Here is a 27,851-nt window from a genome sequence, read left to right as displayed (position 1 = left end):
CAGGGGATGCCTATCCCTCCTTCCTCTCCAGCACTGTGTCTTTCCTGCACTCCATTCCTCCTCTCATTGAGGCATCAGGTTCTCTGGCTGCTCTCTAGCCATCCATAAGCACCATCTCCCCCAGCCCCCCAAAGAAGACACCCTGCCCAGGCTTGTGTACCCCGGAGGCCCTGCCCTTCAGAATGCCCAGGGAAGACCACCCTCCATTTGCCCTAGACGAGCCCAGTGTGGGAGCTCTATGGCAGTACGGTCCTGGAAGCCTTTACCTGACTCAGGTGTGAGGGCTCGGGGCTAACCCTGCCACAGGTGTTTGCCTTTGTGGAGTGGGGCAGTCTCCCTGGTAGCATGGGAGGAGAGATGTTGCGAGCAGAGCAACCTAGTGAGCAGCCTGCCAACACTCTCACTCCCAGCCTTTGAGTTGCCTGCAATTTTTAGCTTTAGCCTGTAAGTCTTCATATGGTCCCTTGGCTGGCCTTTTGGCTGTATTCCTTTCTGTTTCCTCATGTTGAGTCTCATTTTTGAGAAGACAAGGATATTCCCAGTCTACACCATCCCTCAGCCTTTCCCTTGGAATTATTTTCAGGAACAGAAATATCATGATTCTGGTACAGTAACCTCATCATGCTCATGCCTCTGCTTCCTTCCTCCCCCTTCTCTTCACACCCTTCCACCTCACCCCATCCCCTGTGCCTCAGCAGTACAGTCTAAAAATACTCTCTTTCCACTGAAAGTTTTTCTTTCCACTGAAGAAAGTGAGCTGTTTGGAGAGGGGGTGGGGGCAGGAGGAGCTGGAGGTTTTGTGTTCTTGGAAGGTGTCAGAGGCCTGGTGGCTGAGCCTTTCGCCAGATTCTGTGTGGGTGGGCAGACCCTGTCACTGGGAACAGGAAGTCTAGTCCAAGGGCATAAGCAAAGCATGGCAGAAGCCTCCTTTTGTCCAAAGAACAGGACCTATATTAGCAATCAGCAGTCTTTTATTGATCTGAAATTTGATGATTTAAAACTTTGTTCAAACTTGAGAGATACAGAAATGATTGATATGGTTCATGTTTGTATAGGGTTTTAGTCTGGGGTTTGGTGTACAATCCAAAGGAATGAAGGAGATAAAAAACAAGAATTTCTCTCTCTTTCTTCTCCTCACTAGACCTTCCTCTGGGTCTTTCAACCCCGTAACTCTATAGGCACAGGCAGGAAAAGGGAGAATTACGTAAGGAGCAGTGAGGTGGCCACTGACTTATTAACCAGCCAGCACCTGTGACAAGGACTCCTCAGAGAGTGTCAGCGCTGCTTTGTCACTCTGCTTTCTGATGGGGCAGCCTGCCAGCGCCACCTTTGCAGCTCCTTGGCTTCAGGTTGAGAACCCAAAGGGAACCAGACCTTCTGAGGCTTGCCATGTCTCCTCTAGAGTGGATTCTTGATTCTCAGCTGCGTCAGCTGTCTAGAGGGGCTCCTGCTTTATCACTGTCACCTCAGTCTCTCGACAGCCTAAGTGGCCATCTTCCTCTCTTCTCTGAAGTAGGACAATGAGAATGCTTAGTAACTATGAGAACTGAATTCAGTCTAACTTGACAGTCTAAATGCTGACCGACTGCTGTCTGTGCAAGGGCGAAGCTCAGTGTGTGCCTTCAAAGCTATGACCTCGTGGGAAAGAAGACAGGAGCACAGGTATTTGGGCATTATCCCTGGAAGATGCTAGAGGCACACAGAATCTCTGGATTTCTCCCACTTCTGCATTTCCACATATGACTATTCCTTGAAATGTGCCTCCCTCCTGGTCTGCCTGTTGGCATCAGAATCTTGCTCAATAGAGAATGCTGCCATGAGCATATGCTCTGTTAGCAGCCACCTCACTTAAACTGCACAGGGGTCCCACACAGGGGCTGACATGGCAGCAGGTGGGAAGGATGTAGATTAGCTAAGACTGCTTGGTTGCAAATAATAGATGCCAACTCCAGCTTGCCTAGGCAAAGGAGAGAGTTCGTCATGATAAGGCAGGGCTCCCCAGAACCCTGGGGTGTGACTGGGCCTGGGGAAGGGACAGAAGGGATCAGGAAAGCCCTCTGAGTCTTCTCCTGTGTGTCTGCACCTCTCAGAACACCAGCTGCACCATTCCAAGGACATAGACTGTCTGCTCCCTGGTCCCAGGCTGACACATGGTTGCCTCCCATGGCCCATATCTATAGAGGACAGTTTCACCTCCCCAAAGAGAGCAGCCCAGCTCTCCCTGGGCCCAGGGCCAAGCTCCTGGGAGGAGGAGAATCTGCTTGGGCCCACTTAGGATATGTGTTTCTCCCTCCCCTCTTGGTGGGATAGAAGGGGGGGGTCCTAGGGGCCGGCCCGGTGGCACAGTGGTTAAGTGCACATGTTCAGTTTCTCGGCGGCCCGGGGTTTGCCAGTTCGGATCCTGGGTGCGGACATGGCACCGCTTGGCAAGCCATGCTGTGGCAGGCGTCCCACGTATAAAGTAGAGGAAGATGAGCATGGATGTTAGCTCAGGGCCAGTCTTCCTCAGCAAAAAAAAGGGGGGAGCCTATTGACTCACTATTTGGGCAAATCCCCCAAGGAGTATCCACTGACTGGAGAGAAGAGTGATAGTTCTTTAATCTTCATTCTTCTTATCTCAGATTTTGCTGGGATGGAGAGCAAGATAAATTAAAAAGGGTCCCCTGGAGCTGTTTGTCCTCCCACAGAAATAGAGGGCTGGGGGCTGGCCCAGTGGCGCAGTGGTTAAGTACCCACATTCTGCTTTGTGGCGGCCGGGGGTTTGCCAGTTTGGATCCCAGGTGCAGACATGGCACCACTTGGCAAAAGCCATGCTGTGGCAGGCGTCCCACATATAAAGTAGAGGAAGATGGGCACGAATGTTAGCTCAGGGCCAGTCTTCCTCAGCAAAAAGAGGAGGATTGGCAGTAGTTAGCTCAGGGCTAATCTTCCTCAAAAAAAAAAAAAAAAAAAAAAAGAGAAATAGAGGCCTGAAGCAGCACCAGGAAAAGCTGTCTTGCTTTTTTCTCCCCAGCCTCCCACAGTGAGCTGTGAAACTGGTCTTAAACTCTAAAGTTTAGACCCTAAACTAAAATGCTTACACATTTTGAAGCTAGAGTCACAGGAGTCAGCTTGTGTTTGAATCAGTTGGTTGCAGCCAAAGCAGCCAGTGGAGGAGGGGGCTCTGGGGCACCCCCCAGGGGGCAGGCCTCTGCTGAGGCTACTCTCCAGCTAGCATTCCATACAGGCCTCTGCAGACACCTTCAGTCCTACTCAGAATCCAGGAGGAAGTATTGGCCAAGAGGGGCTGTCCTGATGCAGGGCCTTAAATCCTGAGTATGCAAATTAAAGAAGTGGACCAAGGAAGCCAGACTGACTTAACGGTTGTAGTGAGATGCATCAGTCATAATTAATAAGGCTGTTTGGAAACTGGCCTTTTAACTTCAAATGGGTCTGTTGGTTGGAGATAGAGTTTCTATAGAGCCGCAGGATTGGTTGGAACGCATTGTAGGAGCCAGGGAGGCAATTAAATGCTTGCGACAACAATAGAATTGGCAACAGAACTCTGGGCGCCAGAGGCTCTGCCTCCTCCTCTGGGTGTGTATGGCAAAGAAAGGCTCCCAAAGAGCTGGACCCAGTTTTAGGGGAGCCCTTTGGATATACTACTTTTATTTTTTTTAGTATATTCTGTAACTTCCAAAGAACAGAATATCTTTTTAAAAAAAATTTTAAGAGTTTCATTAATCAGTGATAAGTGGCAATCTATTCGATTATTTGTTCTTTCCTCTCTTTGTTGTTTTCATTTAAGGGAACCTAGTGGTCGTGCTTTCCACTGGATTTTTCCATGTGGGCGTGTGTAAGTTGACACTGTGGGCAGCACCAGGCTCTCTTTTGACCTGAACCTCTGTCATCTCCTGTCACCTCGATGAAGGGCTGGGCTCGGCAGTGTCAGCTTTAGCATTCTCTGAGCTACTGAGGAAATCTGGACTTAGCCTTAATGTCTGCCACACATCAATCTCTCCTTTCCTTTCTGCTCACTTTGTCTATGGCGCCTGCCTCCACTGATGAGAGCTCTGCAGAGCAGAGTGCGGAGATGAACGTGCTTGCACACCGGCAGTGCTCCCGTCCCGATGGTATCCTTCAGGCGCCTCAATGAGGCATCCTCTTCATGCCCTTCAGCTAAACATCACCAGGAATTGATTTCCTTGTGATTAGGGAAATATCTGCATTTTAGGATGCGCCACAGTGCTTAGGGGTTAATTCTCTGTCTCTTCTCCAAGGAAATACTACATGCTAAATTAAGTTTTATGTTTTTGTTCAGGCTGAATAACACCACTGAGAACCAAGATTTTGCCAGCTGCATCATGGCAGCCCTGGCAGGAGGAGAAGGACAGAATAGGTTTGCCCGGTGCGATTTGCGTTCGAGTGTACAAGAGCATTGGCCTCTGGGAAAAGACCTGGGCTACTTTGGATTTTCAGGCACTGTGACAGCCCTCGGTGAGAAACATTCCTAACAGGACTTTTATCCTTCTAGGCGTGGGCTGATGCCTTTCGAAGCAGTCCTGACCTCACCGGTGTTGTGCATATATATGAGGAGCTGAAGAGGAAAGGGGTCGAGTTTCCCATGGCAGACTTGGACGCTCTGTCTCCCATACACACACCACAGCGGGTAAGCTTCCAGCTGGCGTTTTCTAGAAAGGCCTACTGCAGAACTGGCAAGCCACTGCCACCACCCTTCTGCTGCTCCATTTGAATTATTCAGCTTGTCGTCAGCCTTCTTAAAGCTGGAGGGCATTTCTTTTTAATAACAAGGGGACCGCAGGAGTGAGACAGCTGGTTGACTGGTGATTAAGTGGCAGTAGTATCTCCCCCTAGTTTTCATACTGATTGTGGGAGAATATAATAGAGGGCTCCGTGCAGACGCTTTCATGGAAATGGCTGCTTGGGCGGAGCCATCCTGCGAGGGTCACTAGCACCTGCTTTTCAGAGGCCCCCAGGAATCTGGTATAGGGATGCCAGCACCTCAGTGTTGGCAGTGCAGAGGGGCCGACAACGTCACTGATCGTGGGGCAAAGAGCAGCTTTCAGGTTTTTCAACTGTGCAAGTCAAAGGGATCTAAAATTTATTTTGAGCTACGAGCATTCCACATCAATCCAGATACCCTTGAATTCCATCAGCATTGAGATCCAAAGCCTGGGGAAGGCCCATCTAGGGGCCTCCTGCTGAAGCTCTTACCACGTGGGGCAGCTCTGTGCTTCAGAATTAAAAGCATGCAGGTGACGCCATTCATCCTCTCACAGGGAAGCCAGTACCTCTGCTGGCTGGGATCAGCCCCTGGCCTGGAGGAGAACCAGGAAGCTCCAGGGTCTGGGAGAGGCACCTCCTCCCAGCACGCTCTGCCTTGCTGGCCTCCATCTGCCCATCTCTGAAACAGGGATGGGAAGTCCAGTGTGCCTGTTCAGGTCTCTTGTGTGAACACAGTTAACGTTTAAGAGATTATCTGAGATGCCCAAAGGGAAAGCACAAGGAATTGTTCTTTCCAAAGCATTATTTTCATTATGTCTCTCCAAACCACTTACTATGCTTTGTGGAATAAACATAACCTGTTTTTTTCTTCTAATAATGACACAGAACAGTGTTATTCCTATAATTACAATGAACATTTGGTAAATTATATAATTACTGTTTATATTAGTCTACTTGTAAAGGCCAAAATGGAATCTTCTGGTACCAAATAAGGGTTCGTGATTAGCAAAACTTAATAGCAGCCCCCCTCCACTTGGATCCCAAGGTGATCCTACTAATGGGCACCATGACCAGAACTCTCACAGAGTGCTCTTGGTGCTGCCTTTCTGAATTGCTTTGGTTGTCTGTGAGGTAAGTAGAAGGAGGAGCCACTGGTAGCCCCCTTTGCGATGGAGATACTGGGTGCAGAGGGGGAAGAGGGGTTCTGCGAGCCTCACAGATCAGCAGTAGAGCTGGGCCCCCCACCTCTCTGCAGGCAGCTGCGGCGAGAAGTGCTGTCCTGAGTGGGGTAGGTGCCAGGCCCAGCCACACAGGCAGCCCAAGTGAACAGAGGACTTTGTTGTTGCCATGCCAGAGCGTCCCTGAAGTGGATCCAGCCATGACCATGCCCAGGTCCCAGTCGCAGCAGAAGACAAGTGCCGGCTCCTATTCCTCGCCTCCTCCTGCTCCCTCTTCTGCTCTGCAGGCCCCGGCTCTGAGTGTGACTGGCCCCATCATGGCCAATTCAGAACAGGTACTTGCATACTTCTGGGCCATAGGCAAGCCAGCTGACTCTCTGCGTTCACCCTTCCAGGCGACACATTCGGAGGCCTCTCCAGACCAAGCACTGTGCTAGGCATCAGCAACACACAGATAGAAGGGCCCAGCCCCCTCTCTTGAGGACTCAGAATCAAGTGGGGGAGACAGGTGCAAAGACAGTCAAGACAGTGTGGTCACACTGTGGTAGAGCAGGCCCTAAGTGCTCTGTGAGTCCAGAGTTGAGCAGTGCCTGGAAGGCAGCCCAGGGAGTTGACACCGCTGAGGGTCTCAAAGCTGGAGTGGGGCCTTGTCAGGCAAGGCATGGTTCAGAGGCTCAGAGGAGCATGTCACTCTAGGGAACAGCAGGTAAACATTTTGGAGGATAGGTGCAGGGACAGGGGCCAGGAGGGGAGGAAATCATGGTGGAAGGGGGCCCAAAAGCAAAGGAACAGAGTTGAGTTGTGAGTGACCTTATGCATCATGCCGAGGTTTAGATTTATTCTGTAAGAGGTGTCTGCCATCAGAGGCCAGTGACCCAGTCAGCAAGGTGCCTGTGAAGGCAGAGACAAGGACAGGGAGGCCTTCAGGAAGCGCTCTTCCTGCCTTTATCTTTTTTTTTTTTTTGAGGAAGATTAGCCCTGAGCTAACTGCTGCCAATCCTCCTCTTTTTTGCTCAGGAAGAGTGGCCCTGAGCTCACATCCATGCCCATCTCCTTTTACTTTATATGTGGGACGCCTACCACAGCATGGCTTGCCAAGCAGTGCCATGTCCACACCTGGGATCCGAACCGACGAACCCCGGGCTGCCGAAACGGAGCATGCGCACTTAACTGCTGCGCCACCAGGCCAGCCCCTTCCTGTCTTTATCTTTATCTCAAACTCTGCCAGTCTTCCCTGGGTCATTTCTTGAGAAGTTAATGCTGTTTTAACCCCAAATTGGATTTTTTTAGATGAGTTGTGGAGACTGGTCTTTAGGTGAATCTATAGAATTTCCATTACTTAAAATTTGAGAATTGGTCAGACTTGAAAAAAATCTATCCCATGTTTATATTTTTTGAATCCTTATTTAATATTTGTGACAATGTTGTTATTATAGAACCTCATTTAAACAGAGGGGTCAAGTGATTATATCTGGTTACCAGAAGTGTTGTACCATGGCCATGCTCATTTCAGCTCTTTCTGGCACTGAGGAGGGAGCATGGTGTGAGCAGAAGGAGGTGAACTGGAAGTCAGACAGGCCTGGACTTGAGTTCCCACTCTGCTGCTTACTGTGCGGCTCCGACCAGATCATTTAACCTCCCCTCTGTCAGTATAATGGAGCAACAATCCTTCCCTCTTACCCCACGGGGCAGTCATGGGCTTGATGGGCAGCTGGAAGAGGGCCTCATGATAATCACTCAAGTGCTATCTATGTGCACTGCTGAGGGGAGGAAGTTGAAACCCACAGCTGAAATGAGGGGTTTACATTAACTATGGGCCTCAGTTCACTCAATTCTGCCCTTCCTTGTTACCCACAATGTCCAGGACCTGTCTTCAAAAGGGGAGTCCTGAGGAAGAGAGTCTCTACCTTCAGGCTCTGCTTTCATGGGCAGAACTGTGCTCCCTTCTGCTCAGAGGGAAGGCAGACATGTTTGAAGCTGGACAGCCACTGAGACCCTCCACTGACTTACTGTCAGTGTGGGAGCTCAGGAAGAGCCCTCCCAGCAGCCAGAACAGTTGAGAGGAGGCTCTGGAATTGGATGCGAGGGCACAAGTATTGCCCCTTGGGCAAAAAGGTACCCGTGACAAGCAGGAACCCAGCCTGGCCTAGAGGACCCCAGGGCTTCAGAGCCCACATGGTTTCCAGCTGTTGCATTCCTCAGCCTCCTTGGCCAGAAACTTCTTCTCAGCCAAGACTTGGGAGGAGGCCCCATGGGCCATCCATCAAGCAGAGCCAGAGGTGGAGAAGAGCCTCTCAGCACCTAGCCCGTCATCCTGGTTGGCCATTCATCCGTCTGTCCATCCAGTAAATGTTTATTGAGGCCTCCTGTCCCTGTCCTTGTACTGAGAGTACAGACCTCAGCCTAGCAGAGGTCCTGTTCCCAGAAGCTTGGCACAGGACGGCGGGGGGCGCCTGTAGGAGGAGGTGGGAGTGCTCCATTTCATCTCAGGGAGAGACGGGAGAGTCAGAAGAGGCTTCACTGAGGCGAGAAGGTGTCGTTGGGCTGGGTCAAAATGAGGTTAAGAACAATAGCAAAATCCAGCTTTCTGGATGTTCTAGCAGGAAAAGGACCCAGTTAGTATTGGGTATATGTGTGTGCCAGCACTGTAGGGGCATTTTCACATTAGATATTCACAGCAGTCCTGTGAGGTGTGGATATTATCACCACCTTTCCGTAGGTCAGGAAACTGAGGCTCAGAGAAGTTGAGGTCCATCTCTTAACGGTGTCCCTGCTGCAAGAGAGATGGCCCAGGCCTTTGCCCGGGTCCAGGCCTTGGGGAGCTCTGTTGGGTGGGTGGGTTGGGTAGGTTTCAAGGGGTCATGTTGTCTCTGGTGGGAGCTGGGTGGGTGGGTGGAGCTTTCCCTGTACTCTTCTCTCAGTCCTTCTCTCTCACTCTTGCCACATCAAAAAAGTGCAGTTAATGCTGGCCGGCCTTTCAGAGGACCATAGTATTTAGGTTATAAACCTCTAGGAGCCAGAGTCTATAATTATTAGGTTCTTCAATGAGGATCCCAGTCCTGAAGGGACCTTGGAGATCACGTACTCCACCACTTTCACTTGAAAGAGCAGAAAGGAGGCCTGGGAGCTTAATTCCCTACTCAAGGTCCTGTGATAGGAGAGCTGAGACTACAAACCAGCTCAATCCACTCTGGACCCAGTGCTCCTTCCCTACACGGTGCTTGCTCAGTGTCACAGGCAGAGTCTTCAATGAGAAACTTGGTAACCAAGGCCCTCTGGGGCGGCCTCACTCCCCGTTTAGTTCTCTCCCAGAGCTGCTGTCACCTTCACGCACAGACTGGAGTGAGATGAGAGGCTGCTTCTGCTGCACTCATGCAGAAGTGTGACCTAGATGTCACAGTGAATGGGGTTGTCACCAGCCAGGTACAAGTTGACTGACTTCTTCTTCCTGCTTTCCTCCCTCCGGCCGGAACAGATTGCCAGGCTGCGGAGTGAACTGGATGTTGTTCGAGGAAACACAAAAGTCATGTCCGAGATGTTAACAGAAATGGTCCCCGGGCAGGAGGATTCTTCGGATCTGGAGTTGCTGCAGGTGAGGGCACTTCATCTTAGGGAAGCTCTGGGCCTGGGGATGCAGCAGTGAGGGAGGGACTGAGTCCGTGTAAGCCCACACTCAGCGCCACACTTCCCAGGAGTGGTCAGAGGCCAGTGCCAGGCTCTCTCTTTTTTATTTTCCTTAATAACATTTTTTTCCTGATTATAAAATGCCAACTGCGGAGTACATGCCCATCAAAAGAAAAAGGAAGTACAAAGAAGAAAATAGTAATTTTCTTTAATCCCAGCATCCACAAATAACCACTGTCAATGTTTGGATGTATTTTCTTTCAGACTTTTTTCTGTTTATTTATATTTCAAATGTAGTTGAGATGATGTGTGTATGATTTTGTGTATCACTTTGCTCCTTCAGCATTACATGATGAACATTTGCAACAGGACCTTCAACCTTTCCTGCGCATAGGAGCCCTTCTAGTCACACCTCCCCCCATTCCTGAGACTGAGATGAGGCTGAAGCTGCTTTTCTTTTCCCGAACGTGGAGGATTCCTAGGCTGAGGCTTGCTCACATTATGGTTCCTAAGGATCTGTTGCTAACTGGCCTCTCTGCCTCTGGACACTCTGCAGGTCTGGGAGCAGGGCTCGCCCACAGGGCCCCCTCAGACTAGAGTCAGAGATCCTGCCTCAGGCATGTTTCACAGCCCAGCCAGGTCCAGAGCTAGCAACCAGATCTCCACCATGCCCAACTCTGGCATTTGTAGCAAGTGGCAGCGGTGCTGCCCTCAGAAGCAGTGGCCTTCTGGAGGGGTGGAGAAAGGATGCTGTGCACTGCAAGTGCCAGACCTTTTCAGCAAGAGACAAGATAATTGAGTGAACAGGTTAGGAGCCAGACTGGCTTGGCAAACTGGCATGAGTGCCTCACAACATGCCCGCTGCTGCTATTTTCCTATGATACTCAGAGTTGTGAGTCTTGGCCCCCTAACTGCCATACCTCCCACCCTGCTGTTGGCACACACTTGCAGCCTGTGAAGGCTCAGCTCTAATTTCCCTGTCCTTCAGGAGTGTACACAGCCAGAGTGGCTGCGCCTGGTCTCAAGCTGCTTCTTGTCATGTCCCCTTCATCCTCCGAAGCCATCAGCTCCTAGGGGTGAGGGTGGGTGGAGGCATACCCTTGGCCTAACACAGAGCAAAACTCTAGGGGCACAAAGATGTATGGGCCATGATCCCTGCTCTGGGGGAGCTCACTGCCTAGTGCAGGAGACAGACAGGAAAACAGCTCATCTCCATGAAACCGTGACATCGGGCTGCTCTTGAAGCCAAGATAAGCAGCGTAAGCCAGCCCGGGCAAGGAACGCTGAGTGGCCCCTCTCTAGTTCCCAGACCTTACTCCTGACACCTGCAGCAGACCAGGCTTGCCTCAGTTCAGCAGATCTGGCTGTCCACATGCCACACTCCATGGGACTCAGTGTCCTATTAATGCATCATTGGCCTCCCATCCCAGCCTGAGGGGAGGGAGGGGGGATTCTTTCAGGCATTGCCTGAGGCACAGGAATCTGAGATCAGTCCAAATACAGTCCAGAAACTGAGAGGGCCTCTTGAGGCAGCTTTGTGCTGTGTCAGCATCAGAATTCCTGCTGACAGGGGTTTGCAGTGGACAGAGCTGAGCTCCTGGCAACAGGGGATAGGCTGAACAAAGCCAGCATGCTTCCAGAAAGCCAGAGCAGACCCAGACAGCAAGAGTACTCTGTGTGTGCGTGTGTGTGCGCGCATGTTTGTGTGTGTGTGTGTGTGTGTTTTAAAACAAGCCCATCAGCCAAGACAAACAGAACCTAATCTCCTGGCGTCGGCTCAGAGTTTTCAAAAATAGGTTTCTTCCCATGACGTTTTCCTTCCCTCTGTTGTGTTCCAACTCTGAGCCTACCAGCCCTCACTGTTACCTTATAAATCAGAGAAAGAGTGGTTCTGGGTGCCAGTGGAGGAGGCTGTCCTTTCAGCACGGGAGATTCAGGAGTTAGGCAGCACTGTGTGAACAGACATGGCTCTCCCGGCTGCTGGCCTTGCTCCTCAGTCATTCCTGACATCTTTCTTCCTCCTCTTCCCCTGGCAGTCAGAAGCCAGCCGGGCAGGATCTCCCAAGGGTCAGGGCCATGCTGAACGGCAAGGCTTCCACATGGGAAAATGCCACAGTCTGCTTGGAAAGTGATGGGATCAGAATGTGCCCTGAGGGCCCCTCAGTAGAGCTGAAGGGCAGCCAGCTTGCTCAGGGTAGAAGCTGTCCAGAGCTCACAATGGGCCATGGAAATAAACACGTTTGTCCCAACCCAAATGTTGACGCCAACAGAAGCTGCTCTCAACTTGCATGTAAATTGCTGGGTAGGAGGTAGAGGAAATGGGACGAGAGGAAATTGAAGGTGTCAGCCCCAGGATGCACTGCTGTGGCTGACCATAATCATGTGTGCGTTCCTGCGCATAGCAAAGCACTTTCAGGTGTAGCCTCACCCAGCCCTGCAGAGCAGCAGGGAAGTTTGGTGGAGAGAGCTGTTTGCCTAAGGACTCGTGGGTGATTGACTTGTGGTTGAGGGAGGCTGAGGCCACTCCACCATGCTGTGCTGTCAGCTTAGCTGGAGCCTGCGGGGAAAGTGAGGCAGGAGGCCCAGAAGGGACACAGGGGCTCCTGTGTGTAGAACCCTTCACTCTCTGAGTTAGGAGAGACTGTCCAGGCAACTAAGTCCAGCTCCACACCTGCACTCAGATTCCCTTGACAGCAGCTTTCCTGGTGGTGCCTGCCTCTTTTTTCTTAACACCCTCAATGACAGGCTGTTCACGTCAGCCCGTGGAAGCACTTCTGATTCCAAAGACACGTTTAATTAGACTTTGAGAAGCAGGGCAAAAGAGCAAGGGCTGGGACCGGCCCGGTGGCACAGCGGTTAAGTGCACACGTTCTGCTTTGGTGGCCTGGGGTTTGCTGGTTCGGATCCTGGGTGTGGACATGGCACCGCTTGGCAAGCCATGCTGTGGTAGGTGTCCCACATATAAGGTAGAGGAAGATGGGCACGGATGTGAGCTCAGGGCCAGTCTTCCTCAGCAAAAAAGAGGAGGATTGGGAGCAGATGTTAGCTCAGGGCTAATCTTCCTCACACACACACACACACACACACAAAAAAAAACCCCAAAAGAGCAAAGGCCTAGGAATCTCTGGGTTCATGTCCAGGTCCAACCACTGACGAGTTGGGTGATGCTAGGCAAGTCACCTACCCCTGGGAGCCTGGAGTAATCACTCTCGCCTTGGAAGGATTGGAAATCATCTGTTAAAGTGCTAGGGCACAGGCAAGTTGTCCGCAAGTCAAAGCTTCTGTGATTATTATCGGCACCCGCTTCCACACTCAAACTCAAGTCTGCCTCCCTGTAACTACTGCCTTGGTCCATCTTCTTCAACAACAGAACAAAACAAATTCCTCTTTCACGTAGCAGGTCCTTAAGTATTTGAAGACTGCCATAAAACTCTCCCGTGGCCCAATCTCTCCATGGTACAAATGGGCTGTTGGTAAACCACCTAGCAGATGACCAAGGCAGTTCTCAGCAGGAGGCAGACATTATAAAATCGAGAGCTTGCATCAACTAAAAACCTTCCATCTCTTTCTCATGTGGCCGTTAAGCCACATCTTCCCCATCCTATGTGTGGGCACTTGGGTCCGGGCCTGAAATTTGAGACTCTTCATCTATGTCTGCTAAAGTTCATGCCCTTAGCCTTTGAGTCCAACTTTTTAGATTCTTTAAAGATCTTGATGCTGTCACCTGGTGCCCTTTGTCTCTCCCAAATTAGCCTCGTGAGCTTTGTCTTCAATTAATAATAACTTTTAATTAATCCACCAATGCCAAAAAGGGGCATTGCTACATGGCCACCCATAGATAACAAAAGAAGCCCTTCTCCATGTTGTTTCTTCAAGTAACAGATGGTGTGTCCCCTCTTGCTGCTTGCGTCTTATTTCACAAAAAACAGAATGGCCAGGACCATTTTCTCTAGAGAAATCTGGTTTATTCTACATGTTTAGCTTCATTATTCCCCCTTTCTCTTAAACAAAGAATTTATTCTCCTTTCCCTTTCCTTTGCAGCTATGGAAAGCAGATCTTCCGAACCTTATTCCGTGCTCCTTAGAACTAGGAGAGGGTTCAGAGGATACCCATAAAGATGATTAAAAGATTGTTTTGTGAGGTGGGGATGAGACTGTCCCTTGAAGAAAAGATAAAGGCATTGGGATTAATTAGACAGAAAAGAGAGGATATTTTAATAAGATGTTCTGATGGATGGAGGGCTTCTGTACAAAGAGCAGTGACCAGCTCTTCTCCCCTCTGTTGAGAACCAGGCAAAGAGGCCAAAGCTGAAATCTTCAGCGGTTAGGAAATTCCTGTCCCAGCTGTTGCACAGTGGGAAGGATGACCTGGGCAAGATGTAGGCTCTCAGTGTCTTAGGACCAGAGGAGAGTCGCTCTGTCCAGATGTTTTAGAGGTGGAGGGAGGCAGAAGAAGCTTTCCGAACTGCACCAGCCAAGGTCTGGCTGTGGATGACCCACCCCCTGGAGGCCGTGTGGGTGGCTAGCTGGCGTTTGTGGTGGCAGAAATCTTAATGTTCTGGTCTTCCTCTCCTCTTCAGTCTCTATGTCTTTTTTCTATTTTGTTTCCTGTCTAATTTTTTTAAAGACAGTAACTTAAAAGGTTGAGCAAGGAGATGGTAAAACTTTCTCTCTGCGGAGACCCCGGAGATCCCTGATTCAGAAGCCCCAGGCCAGACTCTCTGGGCTTGTGTTTAGGAGAAGCTCTTTGGAAGGCCTCTAGGTACTTCTCTGGGATCAGAGCATGCCAGGCGCTGCCTGTGGGGTCAGGGGCTCTGTCACCTACTGCCCCAGCTGAAGGCAGTGGGGAGCGAGGCAGCAAATGCAAGTCCAAAGCAGATGTTTCTGGGCTTACAGTCCCTGAGATTACTGCATTCTGTGCCCTTGGGTCTCATTCTTCCTCCAAGCTGAGGTCATAATGTTAGAACTAGCAGAGGTCTCAGATATCATCTAGCACTTTCCAAACATTTCTGTAAAGTAGTGGAACCTTTTCTCCACAAGTAGAATTCTACAGAGAATCGCGATGTTCAAAATAGATGAAAGCAGAGCCGCCCTGACAGCCATAGGGTGGGGGCCCCCGAACTCCGTGCCGTAGGGTGGGGCCCCCGAACTCCATGCAGTAAAGGTGCCTCAGTGACCCTCTGCAGAGCTTCCCCAATCCTCCAACCCCTTTGTTTTACCCAGGGAGAAACAGGCCCACAAGTGCTGCAGGCCTGGGGAACTAATCTAGTCACGGCTCCGTGCTGCCTGCCACTTGATCCCCAGAGCCCAGGAGGGACTGAATCCAGCCCTGCCTTGGTGGTTCTGGTGCTATGGGTGCTCTGAGCCATGTTTTTGAGACACTCCCTGCAGTCTTCTGAGGGATCAGGTTTAGCTCTCCTTTGACTTTGGTGGACCATCCTTGGGGCCTGCTCTTTGTCCCGGGGCTTCCGCTGTTTAGGCTGGGGGTAGGAGCTGGTCTTCACTTACTGGAAAGAAGTACAAGCCAGAGGCTCTGCTGGAGGAACTTTCATGATAGGGTGACACGAGGCGGCAGTGCAGAGTAGAGGTGTGTCCAGACTGCTGTGGGAGCCTTACGGAGGGAGAGGTGGGGAGGGCCTCGGAAAACATTATGAGTCGATAGGGAGATGGGTAACTGGGCAGACATGTGGTAATGCTGGCCCTGTAAAATGTTAATGGTAGAATCTAGGTGTAGGGTATATAGTATCCACTATAAGATTCTTTCAGCTTTCCTCTACTTTTGAAAATTTTTGTGATTGTGTTGGGGTGGGGAAGTATCCTGAGGCCTTGAAGGATGAGTAGGAATTTGGTTTTGTTTTGTTTAAAGATTGGCACCTGAGCTACCATCTGTTGCCAGTCTTTTGTTTTCTTCTTCCTCTCCTTTCCTCCCCAGAGCCCCCCAGTACATAGTGGTATATTCTATTTGTGGGTCCTTCTGGTTCTGCTATGCGGGACGCCACCTCAGCATGGCCTGATGAGTGGTGACATGTCCGTGCCCAGGATCCAAACCGACAAAACCCTAGGCTCTGAAGCGGAGGGCGCGAACTTAACCACTCAGCTGGGAGGCTGGCCTCAGGAATTTGTTTGATGGAAAAGGAGGAGAGGGACATTGCAGGCAGAGGGCTGACTTTTCAGGGGCCCCGAGCAGTGCAGGCTAGTGTCTGAGGCCATCTGCTATTCTAAGAAGTGGAGAAGGCCCATGGGCTCTAGGACATGATGCCACAAGCTTCTGCAGGGCTGGGTGGCCTTGGACTTGTTTCCCATGACATGTTGCTACACACCCCTTGGTGTGCGGGTCCTGTGTCTTGAAATTGGCCTGTACTGTGGATGGAAAGTGACTGACCTCCTCCTTTTCCCCTCCCCAACGCAGGGCTCCAGGCTTTGCATTGCTTATCAGAGATTTTTTGCAGACCCTCTAGTCCTGGTTTTATCTGTACTGGCAGGAGCACATTCAGGCCGGCAAGGAACACTCCTGGTAGCCCAGGAAAGGTTTGTGGCAGACAGCTGAAAGTCAGGTGCTGCTGCGCCTTTTTCCTCTGTCCCCGGCTCCAGCTTTCCCATTCTTCCATCCCACGCTCTTTGGCAGGTCTGCAGCATTTCTTCCAAAGCGCTGGGCAAGACCTACTGCTCGAGTACTGGCCAGATGTCTTTCCTATTGGTTAGCAGGGGCTGGCCTTTTAAAGTAAACCTAAGTCCATGCTTCCTTGTGAGCCGTAAGTAGATGCTCCCTGCACTCTAACGATGTTATAAATTCTATGATTATTCACGTTGTTCACTTCAGTGCTGGCTGTTGGGATCTTTCACATGGTCTAATGTGATTGCTCCTCTCTTAAGTTTGGGCATTTTAATTAATTTATTTGTTTTTAATGTTGAGAGCCTGGCTTCATTTTCGCATCACTCATAAGCATACTTTATTTCTGTAATTAGGGTTTCCACTGTGCTGTTGGGCTTTCCTGTGTCTGTGATCATCCCTGTGGTGACTGAATTTGACCTGCGAGTGTCTGTCAGCACCCATGGCAATTATTGTGTGCTAATCCATCACAAATGGAGACCCGGCCAGGCCCCAAGGCCCAGGCTGGTTCTCAGTGCCCCTCTCCTGGCTGGCCTGGGGACATGCACCATTCACAATGGTAAACAGGGTGTGTTTTGTGGTGTTTCACTCTTTTCTGGACCTTAGTGTCCTCTGCAATTATTTTTTTTAATTTTTGGTGAGGAATATTGGCCCTGAGCTAAGATCTGTTGCCAATCTTCCTCTTTTTTTTTTTTTTTTGCTTGAGGAAGATTAGCTCTGAGCTACTATCTGTGCCAGTCTTCCTCTACTTTATATGTCACTTACCACCAGAGCCCGGCTGATGAGTGGTGTAGGTCCACGCCTGGGTTCCAAACCTGCAAACCCAGGCTGCCAAAGTGGAGCGTGCCAAACTTAACCACTGGGCCACCGGGCTGGCCCCCCTGGGAGGTATTTGAGGGAGCTCCACAAGCAAGTTTCAATGAGAGCATGAGTCAGCCTGCCGTTCAGAGCAGGGAAGGCCTGAGGAAGCCAGGCCATAAAGTGATAAGGGCCTGTCTTCAGAGAGATGTTGCTTCCAAGGGTAGAGAGGGCTCTAATGGTGACTGGGGTTCATGAGAGTCACCTTTGTCCTGCCGCAGAGCCATGTGGGAGCTGCTGAGCTTCTGAGACCTCAGCAAGATGGCAGACGTGCCACCGAAATGTACCTAATGCAGTCATAAAATACATTCCTGCTGTTGCTTGGAGTATGAATAAACTGATCTCATCTTTTGGAAGGGTCTTTTACTATTACCAATCAATTTTCTAAATAGTCATACCCTTTGACCCACAAATTCCACTTCCAGGAGCTCATTCTATGGAAGTGCTGGCACAAATGCAGAAGCACATATATATACAAATGTTCATTGCTGCACTATTTGGGTGGGCCCAAAAAAGAGAGACCACAACCTAAATGCCCAGCAATAGAAGAATGGTGATATATGTTATGAGACAGACACAAAAGAATGAGGCAGTCTGTACAAAGTGATGGGGAAAGGTGTCTGGAATATTTTGTTGAAGAGAAAAAGCAAGCTGCAGAGAATCATATCCTTATATTTTAAAAATGATTTATACAAATGTGTATTTATGTACATACAACAGTATATACGTAAGGACATTTGTCTATCTATTGAAAAAGAACTTGTTTCCTTTATGGTAGGAGGAGACAATGAGGAAGGGGCCTTCCACTTTGCATCCTACACACTCATCTGGCTTTATGGATGAGCACGTACTCCTTTTGTGACTTTTAAGAGTCAGTACACATTTTTCCAAAGTAAATAGAATGTAACAAAAAGTGTACCCAGCAGGCTAGCCAGAAGTGTGTGTGTTCCCTAGGAGCTGAACAGGACCTGCCGGGCCATGCAGCAACGCATTGTAGAGCTCATCTCCCGAGTGTCCAACGAGGAGGTCACTGAGGAGTTGCTGCATGTCAATGACGACCTCAACAACGTCTTTCTCCGATATGAGAGGTGGGAGCCAGGGTCCTTTTTTTTCCCTTGAAAAGATTATTGCCATAACAGAGGGATTTCTTGTATAAACAAAGGACAGAGAGAGAGAGAGAGATTAGAGTTGGAAAATACTCACCATAGATACTAATTTGTTCCCAGATGACAGGCAAAATGCTTCTTGTTCTCCTGGGAACTTAGTAGCAGGAAAGTGACATACAGAATTGAGCTCTGCCCTTTGTCAGTCTCAGGCTGCTCTGCCTTCCCCACTACCCAACCCCTGGCACGAGGAGGACTGGGGGGCCTGGGGACTCTGGAGCTTCACACCTATTCCTTTGAAGAGCCTTTAAATTTGAAAAGGATTAAAGGGGGAAAAAAATCTCTACTAAGGAAAACAAATTTCCTCTTTCCCATCTTTAAAAAAAGAGAGATTTTTCCCTGTCTTTGCAAATGTCAGTGTGTCTGGAGCATTCAGAAGCAGGCAGGGTGTAAGTGGTGGAATGCTGCTGCGTAGGAAAAAACACACATTCATTTCAGTCCTTTTGGCAGTCAGATTATTTTTGGATTTGAGGTAACAAACTTGAAAATTCTTTTCTCTTTCCAAAACCTTCTCTTGGGAAAAAGTGAAAAGCATCTTATTCAGAGACAGTTTTCAATAGGTGTACTGGCAAGCACAGTTCCCATCACAGCACTCTGATGAGTGCACCACGGGCTTCTCTGAATCACCCAGCACTGGTGCCAGAAAGCACCCTGACAGGGCAACCTTCTCCTTCTAAGTCTGAGGCCTGAGTCCCCTGGTGCCTTGGGGCCCTGGCCTCTCTGCTGAGTCACGGCCTGGTGATCTGACATCATTTAGGGTCAGTGTGACACATACCTGCAGCTGAGGGTTTAGAGGGTGATTTTCTGTGGTTGTCACAAACCTAAGCTTTGTCTCAGCTTCAACTGTGGCAGTAGGGATGGGTGCCCCTGTGTCTGTCTGACAGATGAAGAAACCTGCAGTAAGAATGTGGGACCACCCAGGGGTGTGTCGCTCAGAGAATAGGAGCAGATCTGAGGTGCCTCAGCTCCCAGCCTGAGACCCCTTTCCATGTGATTCCAGTTTTCCCACTTTAGATGGGCCTGGCTTTTAACCTGTTAAACCCATTTTAGCCCCTTCTAGAATAGGATGACCGGAGCTAATGTGGGCCTTTTCACCCAAGTCTGCCAGTTCCAGCGGTACCACAAATTCAGAGGCCAAGCCTGCGGCCAACAGCCCCGAGGTGTCATTCTGGCTAGTGTGCCTTTGATAAGACAAATTGTCCCTTGAGGAGGGGGTGGGAAAGGTACTCCAGGGTTAGAAACTTTTCAGATTCTCCTTATAGATCATAGTTGAAAAAAACCACACGAGTCTTAAAACCACAGTCGTAACACATCATCCTAATCAGATTGTCCTCCTGGGGATCCCTGCTCACCAGGTGCTGACCCCAGCAAGTGGGGAGACCAATGTGGAGCAGCGACTCTCAGTAAAGCCTGGTTTCTCCGGGCTTCGGCTGGAAAAAGTCCCTTAGCTACCTCTTTGCCCATGGCATTTTGGAATTTTTAAATGCAACAAACGGCAGCCCCCACACACATCTCACAATTGCTCTTCTATTCCCCACCTGGTATGAGAATGACTCTGGTATGGGAAAGGAGAGCCCTTCTGCAGTTGCTTCAGGCCAAGTCCCAATGGGATGACAGCCCCTTACTGGTTGGCCTAAGCCTCCTGAGCTACTGGGAAGCCTTTGCACCAGGCCAGAGGCCTGTACCTGTCTTCCTTCTCTAGGTGCCTGCCCTGTGTGTAGCCACCCCCTTTCCTCCAGCAAGGTGAGCTGGAGGCATTTTAGTGACATCAGCTAATTACTCCCCAGCACAGCTCTGTGAAATAGAGAGGGGGCTGCACTTCTTGCCTGGCTTTGCAGATAGACATTTGAGATGCCTCCAGGTAAAGTGGTTGGCCCAGCCTCCCCTCCAGGGCCAAGGGAACACTCTCTGGGCCCAAGGTGTGTGGGTACAGCTGGGGGTGCTCGTAATGGCTTCCTGGATGTGTCAACCAACACCCTTCTCCTTCACCTCAGGGTGCCCATGGTGAGGCCAGGAGGCTGATCATCCTCTGGGGGAGTCCATGCAGAGAGAGGGGTGGTGAAGTTCTGCATGTGTGAGTCCACTCCCTCTAGCCCCCTAAAAGGGCCTGGTTAGTCTCCTTTCCCAGAGCCAGAGCCTCGGTCTCTGCTGGCCTCCCAGGCCCCTCGGTATCTGGGAGCTCTTCACAGGACTAGTGAGCCTCACAATGCCAAGTCATCCCTCTCTCCTTACTCTGCTTCCCCTTCCCCCATTAGGTTCGAACGATACAGGTCGGGCCGATCAGTTCACAGTGCCAGTAATGGAGTAAGTATTCCTTCAGAATTCTCTCATCTCTGGACGCCGGGAGACCTGCCTCAGTTTGGTCTCATCTTCGTTTCTCTAACTGGGGTTAAATATTTGGGTAATTGAAGAGCAAGCTCTGGTTGATGGGATACGGAAAAGTGCTAGCAGGCGCATCGCTGGCAGGAGAGTGGCAAGGAAGCCCCAAGTTACAGCTCCCAGGGCAGTCACTGTTCTGGGGACCGAGTTAGCCCTGCCTTCTTTAAGTGGGGGGGAGGGCCAGTGGGTAGGGGCTCACTAACAGCCCGTGCCCACTGTGGGCCCCTGAAGTCGAGGTAAGGGAAGCTGCCTTTCTCCTGTACTGGTACAGTGTCGCTGCTTTTCCTCTGGAACCCTGCCCAGTGCCTGCTGGCTTTTACCTTGGAGCCCACACAAGGGCTCTGGGGCTCACCGCCGTCTCATGCTCTGACAGGTACTGAATGAAGTGACCGAAGACAACTTAATAGACCTGGGGCCGGGGTCTCCAGCGGTGGTGAGCCCCATGGTGGGGAACACGGCGCCTCCATCTTCTCTCTCCTCCCAGCTTGCAGGCTTGGGTGAGTGTCTCATAGGGGCGGAAGGAGCCTCCTTTGTGGGCTACTTCCTGGATATGAGTCTGGGCTGACGGCCTCTTTCTCTCTCTTTGTTGGAAGGCCTGAAGAGAGCTTTTTGAGGAATCCACGGGGAAGTGTATTCCTGAGTCCTGGCCAATCTTACCACCTTCCGTTCATAACTTCTTTCCCTAGACTTAAAGTTTATACCTGTGTTGGAAGGCAGGGGTGGGGAGAGTTCCAAGAAACTGGAAGTTGTTTGCTGTTTGCTGTTTAAAGAAAGGTGGCTGCTGTGTTTTATCTCGAATACTCCCTATGGTTGAAGTGATTTCTTTTTCAACATCAACCCGGCCAAGGATGGCAAATAGGTTTCAGCTCATTGGCTGCTTGGAACACAGATTTAAGCAGGATGCTGAAGCCACATCAGGGCTTGGAAGATGAGTGTGTGATTGAATGCTGATGTCTGCCGCGGGCTTGGAAACAGAAAGTGGTGGCGCTGACATATTTGCTCTCCTTGAACTAACAACAAGCTAAAGTACTCTCTTGTCTGAAACCTAAAAGAAAGAAACTCACCACTTGTCCACAGTTCATTCCGTTTAAAAGTGTATATATGACTGTAGTTGCTACAAATACACTGGATGATAGCAATTTATAACAAAATTATAGTATTGAAATAAGCATGGCCCTCTCAAAATTCTTCTACTTTGCTTTTCTATTTTCTTTTTTTCTTAATATTTATCTTTATACCTTCATTTCATTTCAATTGAATTGAGCTCTTATTTAGTGGCCCTGTCAGTTGCTGTGATTCTGGCTTCTCAATATCTCATATATCTATAGCCAGCGTTTCTCTTTCAGAACAGATTTCTCTGCCTTCAGTTCATCCAGCACATGGCCAGATTTAGTACCCAAAATTCAAATTGAATTCTGCTGCCTCCCTCTTTAAGAAAAGCCTAGTGTTTTTGCCATCAACTCCTTTACCCGGCATTGGAGGCTCTTCACCAGCCATGTCCCACCTGCCTTTCTGGCCTCATCCTCCTTTAATCTCTCTCCATGAGCACTGTTCACTTCACACACCCTGGACTTCCCAGTGCCTTTGTACCTGCCATTTACTCCTTCTCCCACAGCATAGTCCCACTTGTCCTTACAGACCCACTCTTGTGTCAGTGTTGAGTCTTTCCCAATATCTCCAGCTAAATACTGCTGTTGTCTGTCTGTCTCCCACCTACTCTGTATGCACCTCGAGGCCAAGGACCACATCAGATTCAATGGTCCACTCAGGATCTAAAACATGGTGGGTACCTGAGCAATATTTGTCAAATAAATAAATGACCCAGGTCCTTAGACACTGTGATCGAGTTAATGAAAAATGCAGGGGCCGGCCCGGTGGCGCAGCAGTTAAGTTCCCACGTTCCTCTTCTCTGTGGCCTGGGATTCGCCGGTTCGGACCCCAGGTGCAGACACAGCACCTCTTCACATACCATGCTGTGGTAGGTGTCCCACATAGAAAGTAGAGGAAGATGGGCACGGATGTTAGCTCAGGGCCAGGATTCCTCAGCAAAAAAGAGGAGGATTGGCAGTAGTTAGCTCAGGGCTAATCGTCCTCAAAAAAAAAAAAAAAAGAAAAATGCACTGACAAGGGCATTGTGGGAAATCTTCAGGGGCATTGGCCCTAGGCCCTGCCTCCTTACTGCCAGCAATCTTCCTTTTATTCATAGTGACTTTCTCCACCATGAACAGCGTGGGGATCAGCAGCTGTTCTGTCCCCCATCTGAGCCCCACCCGTGGCTCCTCCTGCATGTGATGGGCTAGGAGTGCAGAGAAAAGTCCTGTGTACCCCCTACCCAAGCTCCCCATAGACCTTTAACCTGCCCAGCTGGCACCCTAAGTCTGAGACCCTCCATTAAGTCCACACTCCACATTTTATTCTCATCCTCCTCTCGTTTGTTTTGTTGCCACAGACTTGGGGACAGAGAGCGTCAGTGGCACCCTCAGTTCACTCCAGCAGTGTAATCCCCGCGACAGCTTTGACATGTTTGCCCAGACAAGAGGGAACTCCTTGGCCGAGCAACGCAAGACGTATGTGGGGGGCATTTTAATGGCTTTCAGAAGATATTGGGGGAAGATTGATCCAGGCCTGGTCACAGGCCAACACAAAGAACCCTTTTATTTACCAGGTCCAGGACTGCCAAGAACTTTGAAATGTGGCTGTGAGGACTTGGCAGTAGACACAGATGTTGAATGAATGCCACCCCCCACCTTGGGTTTGATTGTAGTTGGATTTCTCCCATCAGTCACAGGGAGTGCTCTGCTGTTCTCTTTGCTCCCCATGCTGCTGCTGCAGAAACCTTGTCTGTAGGAGGAGCTGGGAGCTAGGAGGGTGCAGCTAGGCGGGGATGAATTCATTCCTAGCAGCGTGGTTTTCCTGCCCAGGGATATGGGCAGAGGCTTCCCTGACAGCAGCTCTGACCAGGATGGGCCATATGGAACTGGGGGAGTTGATTCCAAAATAGACAATGCCCAGCATCTCAGGGAGGCACTGGAACCTGCTTTGAACTTTCTGTTCAGCCTAAAGGCAGGGGAGGAACACTTTTCCCCACCTTTCCCAGGGGCGTGGGATCTTGATGCATTCAGCTTTCTGAGTCCCATGCTCAGGAATCAACGGGTTGACCAGAAACCCAGGGCTCCATGCACCCTTCACCAGAAAAAGTTGGTTTCAAAATGGATACAGTGAAAGAGATCAGGGAACAGAGGAAGACAGCCCTCATAATCAATGACAGACCCCAATCCCAGGCCAGGAGACTACCTCGTCAAATGCCACTGAGCCTGCTGCTTTTAAAATAAGAAGTAATGTTACTTTGCCTTTATTTAGCCCCTTCCTCTGAGCAGTTTCAGGGCACTTTTGACATCCTGTCATTGAGCTTTAGAGATGCCCTAGTATTGTTACTCAAGTGAGGGATGTTGAGTGTCGCAGACCCCAGAGGAAATGACCGGCTGAGCCAGTGCTAGAACCCAGGCCTCCTAGCTTCAGCTGCAGTCAGACAGATGGCACGAGCCTTTAGCCTGTGCCCAAATGCCAAGGCCTCAGGGAACATTTTTCTGAGTACATGTGAGGGAGGTCCCATGAATAGAAAGTGATTAAGGTCACTACCCCATCCCCTGTGACTGCTGGGGGTAACTGACTCTGCTTGTGCTGCTTCATCTCCAGGGTAACCTACGAAGATCCCCAGGCTGTCGGAGGACTTGCTTCTGCACTAGATAGTCGGAAACAGAGCTCCGAAGTGGTAGGTCTTTCACCCTGTGTTTCTGCCTGGAGTCCTCTGGAAGGAAAGTCAGGCAGTTTGGTAAAGCTGGATGGATAATTAAGCTGAATCTGGCTTGCATGGAGGGCACACTAGGGGAGACCAGGATAAGAGCACTGTATAACCTCATTGAGTCCTTGTCACACCCTGTTGGTGATGCTCCTTGTCAGCTTTCCCATGACACCCAAGAGGAAACAGGCCCAGAGAGGTGGTGACATGCCCAGGGCACCAAGTGAATAGACAGCAAGCAGGGACCACTCCCAGGAGATCCACCCCCCAGAACCCCTACAATCCCTACCTTCGTGGCCCCAAGCTCTCAGGACATGGGTCTCCTATGGCCAGACGGGGTCTCTCCTCAAATGTTTCAGTGCCCTGGGGGTGGACAGCGCTCTGACCAAATAATGGCCCTTACAAGGAAGGGAGTGCTGATCTGAGCCACATCTCTGCTGATCATTTGTAGCAGGCCTAGCCTAGCCAAGCAGTGCTTCCCTTCAGAAGGCAGCTGACAGTCAGGATTTATTTGGGGAGCTGGGGCTGGAGGGGTGGGAGGAGTGGTTGGATGATGGCTAGGAGGGTGTTCTGGGAAGTTCCATGTCTGGAAGGAGCAGCGCTAAAGCCAGAGGTACTTTGAAGTGGAGAGTGATACTTGTTGGGGCCCCAAGATGCAGCCATGGTTTCTGTAAGATTTCAGATCACTGCAGGGGAAAGGATTTATGTCTTAATGCTTCTCTTGAGATTGTTTCTCTTTTTGCCTAACTAAGAAATGTGTGTGGCAGTGTGTGAATGACTGTCTGTTTGCAGGGGCAAGGAGAAGGGAGGCTGTTGGGACAACCATCCCAGACAGCTAGAACTCCTTTCAGGGTCCCCCAGCTGGGCTAGAAAGGGGCAGTGTTCATCTGCCCACTGGATGGGGAGGTTTGCTTCCCAAATTCCAATTCTTGGCCTCCTGCAGCCCCTGTCCAAATGGGCCCAGGCAGGCAGCAGGGCTGCTGCCTGGTTTCTGTGGGAAAGCTCTCCTTGGGGGAAGGGACTCCTTGCCTCTTCTGGTCTGGCTCAGCCAACTTGTTAGGAGGGCTGTGCATTTCTCTGCACTGGCCACCAGGGGGCACAGAAGAGCCAGCCCGGCTGCCTTGGGTTCTCAGTACCCTGCCTTTCAACAGAGGGGTGGGCAGTACCCCCTCTCCAAGAACCCTCAAGACCAGAAGTCCCAAAATCTATGCAGCGGTCATAGTTCTGTTTCTCCCGTTACTTAGAATGCCTCTCACCAAACTCAGGGAGGTGTTAGGGAGCCGGGCTGAGGGCCTACCAGCACACTGCCAGGTGAGGACGTCCCCTCCTCCTGGCTAACCCTGGCCTGGCCTGCAGCCTCATCCGTCAGCCAGGCTGACCTGGTTTGCTTCCCCCTCTGCCTCCAGGGCCTGCCCCTGTCCATGCCAGGGTGTGTCCTACCACACCTCTGCTGTTATCAGTGCCCAGGCCTGAGTCCGAGCACAGGAGATGTGGCCGGCTTCCCGCCCTTCACCCTTTGGGTGCGTGGCTTGGCCTGTCTCCCTGTTTTCAAAGGTCTTGATGACTCCAGCATGTTTTCCACATGATGGTAGGCAGATTGCTTTTCATGTTTACTGCTCGATGGGACGATACGGGGAAGCAGGGTCATGTTGGCTATGTGTGTCTCTGTGTGTCTGTATGTTTCTGCGTGTGTGTGTATATATCTTTGCATGTATCTATGTCTATGTCCGTCTCTGTGTGTGCGTGTGTGTCTTTGTATCTGTGTGTACTGTACACACATACTTTCTCACATTCATCTTTAGGCCAGTACTTTGGGTTATGTTGTTCCAGATCCTAAACCATGCTGACCTGGACCAAGGGAGAAATTAAGAACACAGTACTATAAAGGGGAAAAAATTGTGTAGCTATGCCTCCACAGTGCAACCAAATCAGTAGTCTTAACTTTAAATGTTTTTGTCATTTAAAAAAAGGCAATATACCCAAATTCAGCCTTCAAGTTAAAGAGAGTGGAAAAAGAATACACAGGTAACTGAGTAGGAGGAAAAAGAGGGAAAAAAAAGCAGAAATAAGTTAGAAAAAAGTAGTAATTATTTTGTAAAAGCTGGTTCTTTGAAAAGTCGGCCCTTTACCAACCCTGGGAGCCCTAATTGGCAGAAACAGCCCTGGTCGACCTTCTGTGACCTCATGGAGATTTTTCAAGTATACAGGAATAGTTGACAGGAGTATATGTTACCCTGTTGGGATTCTTGGTTACTAAACTTCTCTTCTCTTTTCCAGGCAGGTAAGGGGGACATGCTGGAGGGGGTGGGGGCACTGAGTCACATCTTCCATGATAAACAGTCAACTCTGAACAGTGGCTTTTCTGTTTCCGTGATATATATACTATTGCCTTCTTTATCATGAGTCTTGCTGTGACTTTTCTTTCTGGGACTTTTCTGTCCTCGGCCCAGAAGAGAGGTAAAGGTGGGGACTCTGACCTGGAGCCCATAGACAGCTGGCTCATAACCCAAGGAATGGTGAGAGGTCACCAGCTGAGCCAAGCCCCCTGTCCACCCTGGCGCTTACTGTGTTACCTGCTGAGCCCTCGTGAGTCAGACAGTACAAGGCCATTCTCTCCCTCTGACTGGGGGCCAAATTTTCCCCTCCTGTCTTTATACAATCTCCTTAAGCCACAGACTTCCCGCCCCAGAAACACTTTCTCTGATTTTTTGCTGAGGTCCATGCTTCTGGACCTTACAGGTCTGGGGCATTTTCAGGAGTGAGGGGAGGGCCCCTTCCCTCCTTTTACTGTCTCTGGAGCTCTTGGCAGTATTCACTTTTCCAGGATGAGCACAAGTTACTGTGGCTTTTGTTTGGGAGGGGATGTTTCTAAGAGAATAGACTCAAAGCACCTGACCGGTCAGAAAAGCCCCCTCCAGCCTGTGAATTTGACAGTCCTAGGCTGATGGGTTTTTTTCATGTAGTTATTTTTGTCCACTACATCTGCCAGAAAGATTTGAGACCTCTTAAAGAAACACACAAACAAATAGGAACAGAATAAAAAGACAAAACCAGGAGAGTTTAATATCATATCCACAGTTAGTTCTCATGAAGTAGAGCTTTTCTGATACAGAGACCTGAAAGGGTTTCTCCTGCCTCGTCTGATCAGGTGGCTCTGAGTCGGGTACATAGAGGGTGACCTCGTTCCAGGCTGCTTGCCTTGGAGTAATGATTTCATCTCAAAAGAAGCCACAGCCCTCACCAAGCACCTCTAACATAGAGGCCAAAGGTCTGTGCGTGTATGGTGGCGCTGGAGCAGGAGAGGATGCACAGAGGGAAAGATGATAGAAACCGTGAAAGTGTAGGCCTCTGCCCTGCAGCCGGGGTCGGGGAGACACTGCACACACCACAGGGAAGAAGCACAACTGACCCCTGGGGACCGTGCCAGGCTGGGCCAGCATGTCCAAGACTGCAGGCAGCACAGAGGGGTCACCTGCCTGAGCAAGGTGTGACCAGCATGCAAGGACGTGGGCCAC

General features: G+C 50.2%; 1 protein-coding gene across 8 annotated transcripts in view; it reads left to right on the top strand.

Moving 5' to 3' along the window:
• Window positions 1-27,851, top strand: part of TOM1L2 (target of myb1 like 2 membrane trafficking protein) — a 118,110-nt gene that overhangs the window by 77,670 nt on the left and 12,589 nt on the right. For 2 of the 8 annotated variants that reach the window (XM_014856173.3, XM_014856164.3), the window contains exons 5-12: window positions 4,514-4,648; window positions 6,080-6,238; window positions 9,379-9,495; window positions 17,950-18,083; window positions 20,414-20,462; window positions 20,911-21,034; window positions 22,987-23,104; window positions 24,234-24,309. In XM_014856173.3, coding sequence (XP_014711659.1) covers window positions 4,514-4,648; window positions 6,080-6,238; window positions 9,379-9,495; window positions 17,950-18,083; window positions 20,414-20,462; window positions 20,911-21,034; window positions 22,987-23,104; window positions 24,234-24,309 — 912 coding nt within the window. Of the gene's footprint in view, window positions 1-4,513; window positions 4,649-5,980; window positions 6,239-9,378; window positions 9,496-17,949; window positions 18,084-20,413; window positions 20,463-20,910; window positions 21,035-22,986; window positions 23,105-24,233; window positions 24,310-26,762; window positions 26,853-27,851 lie in introns of all 8 variants that reach the window. The other 6 variants (XM_014856157.3, XM_014856140.3, XM_014856150.3 and 3 more) reach the window with 5 other exon arrangements.

This window comes from Equus asinus, chromosome 13 (genome assembly GCF_041296235.1).
Source record: "Equus asinus isolate D_3611 breed Donkey chromosome 13, EquAss-T2T_v2, whole genome shotgun sequence".
Lineage (NCBI taxonomy): Eukaryota > Metazoa > Chordata > Mammalia > Perissodactyla > Equidae > Equus > Equus asinus.
Note: the sequence above shows the minus strand (reverse complement) of the source record. Positions and strands in the feature narration are given on the sequence as shown.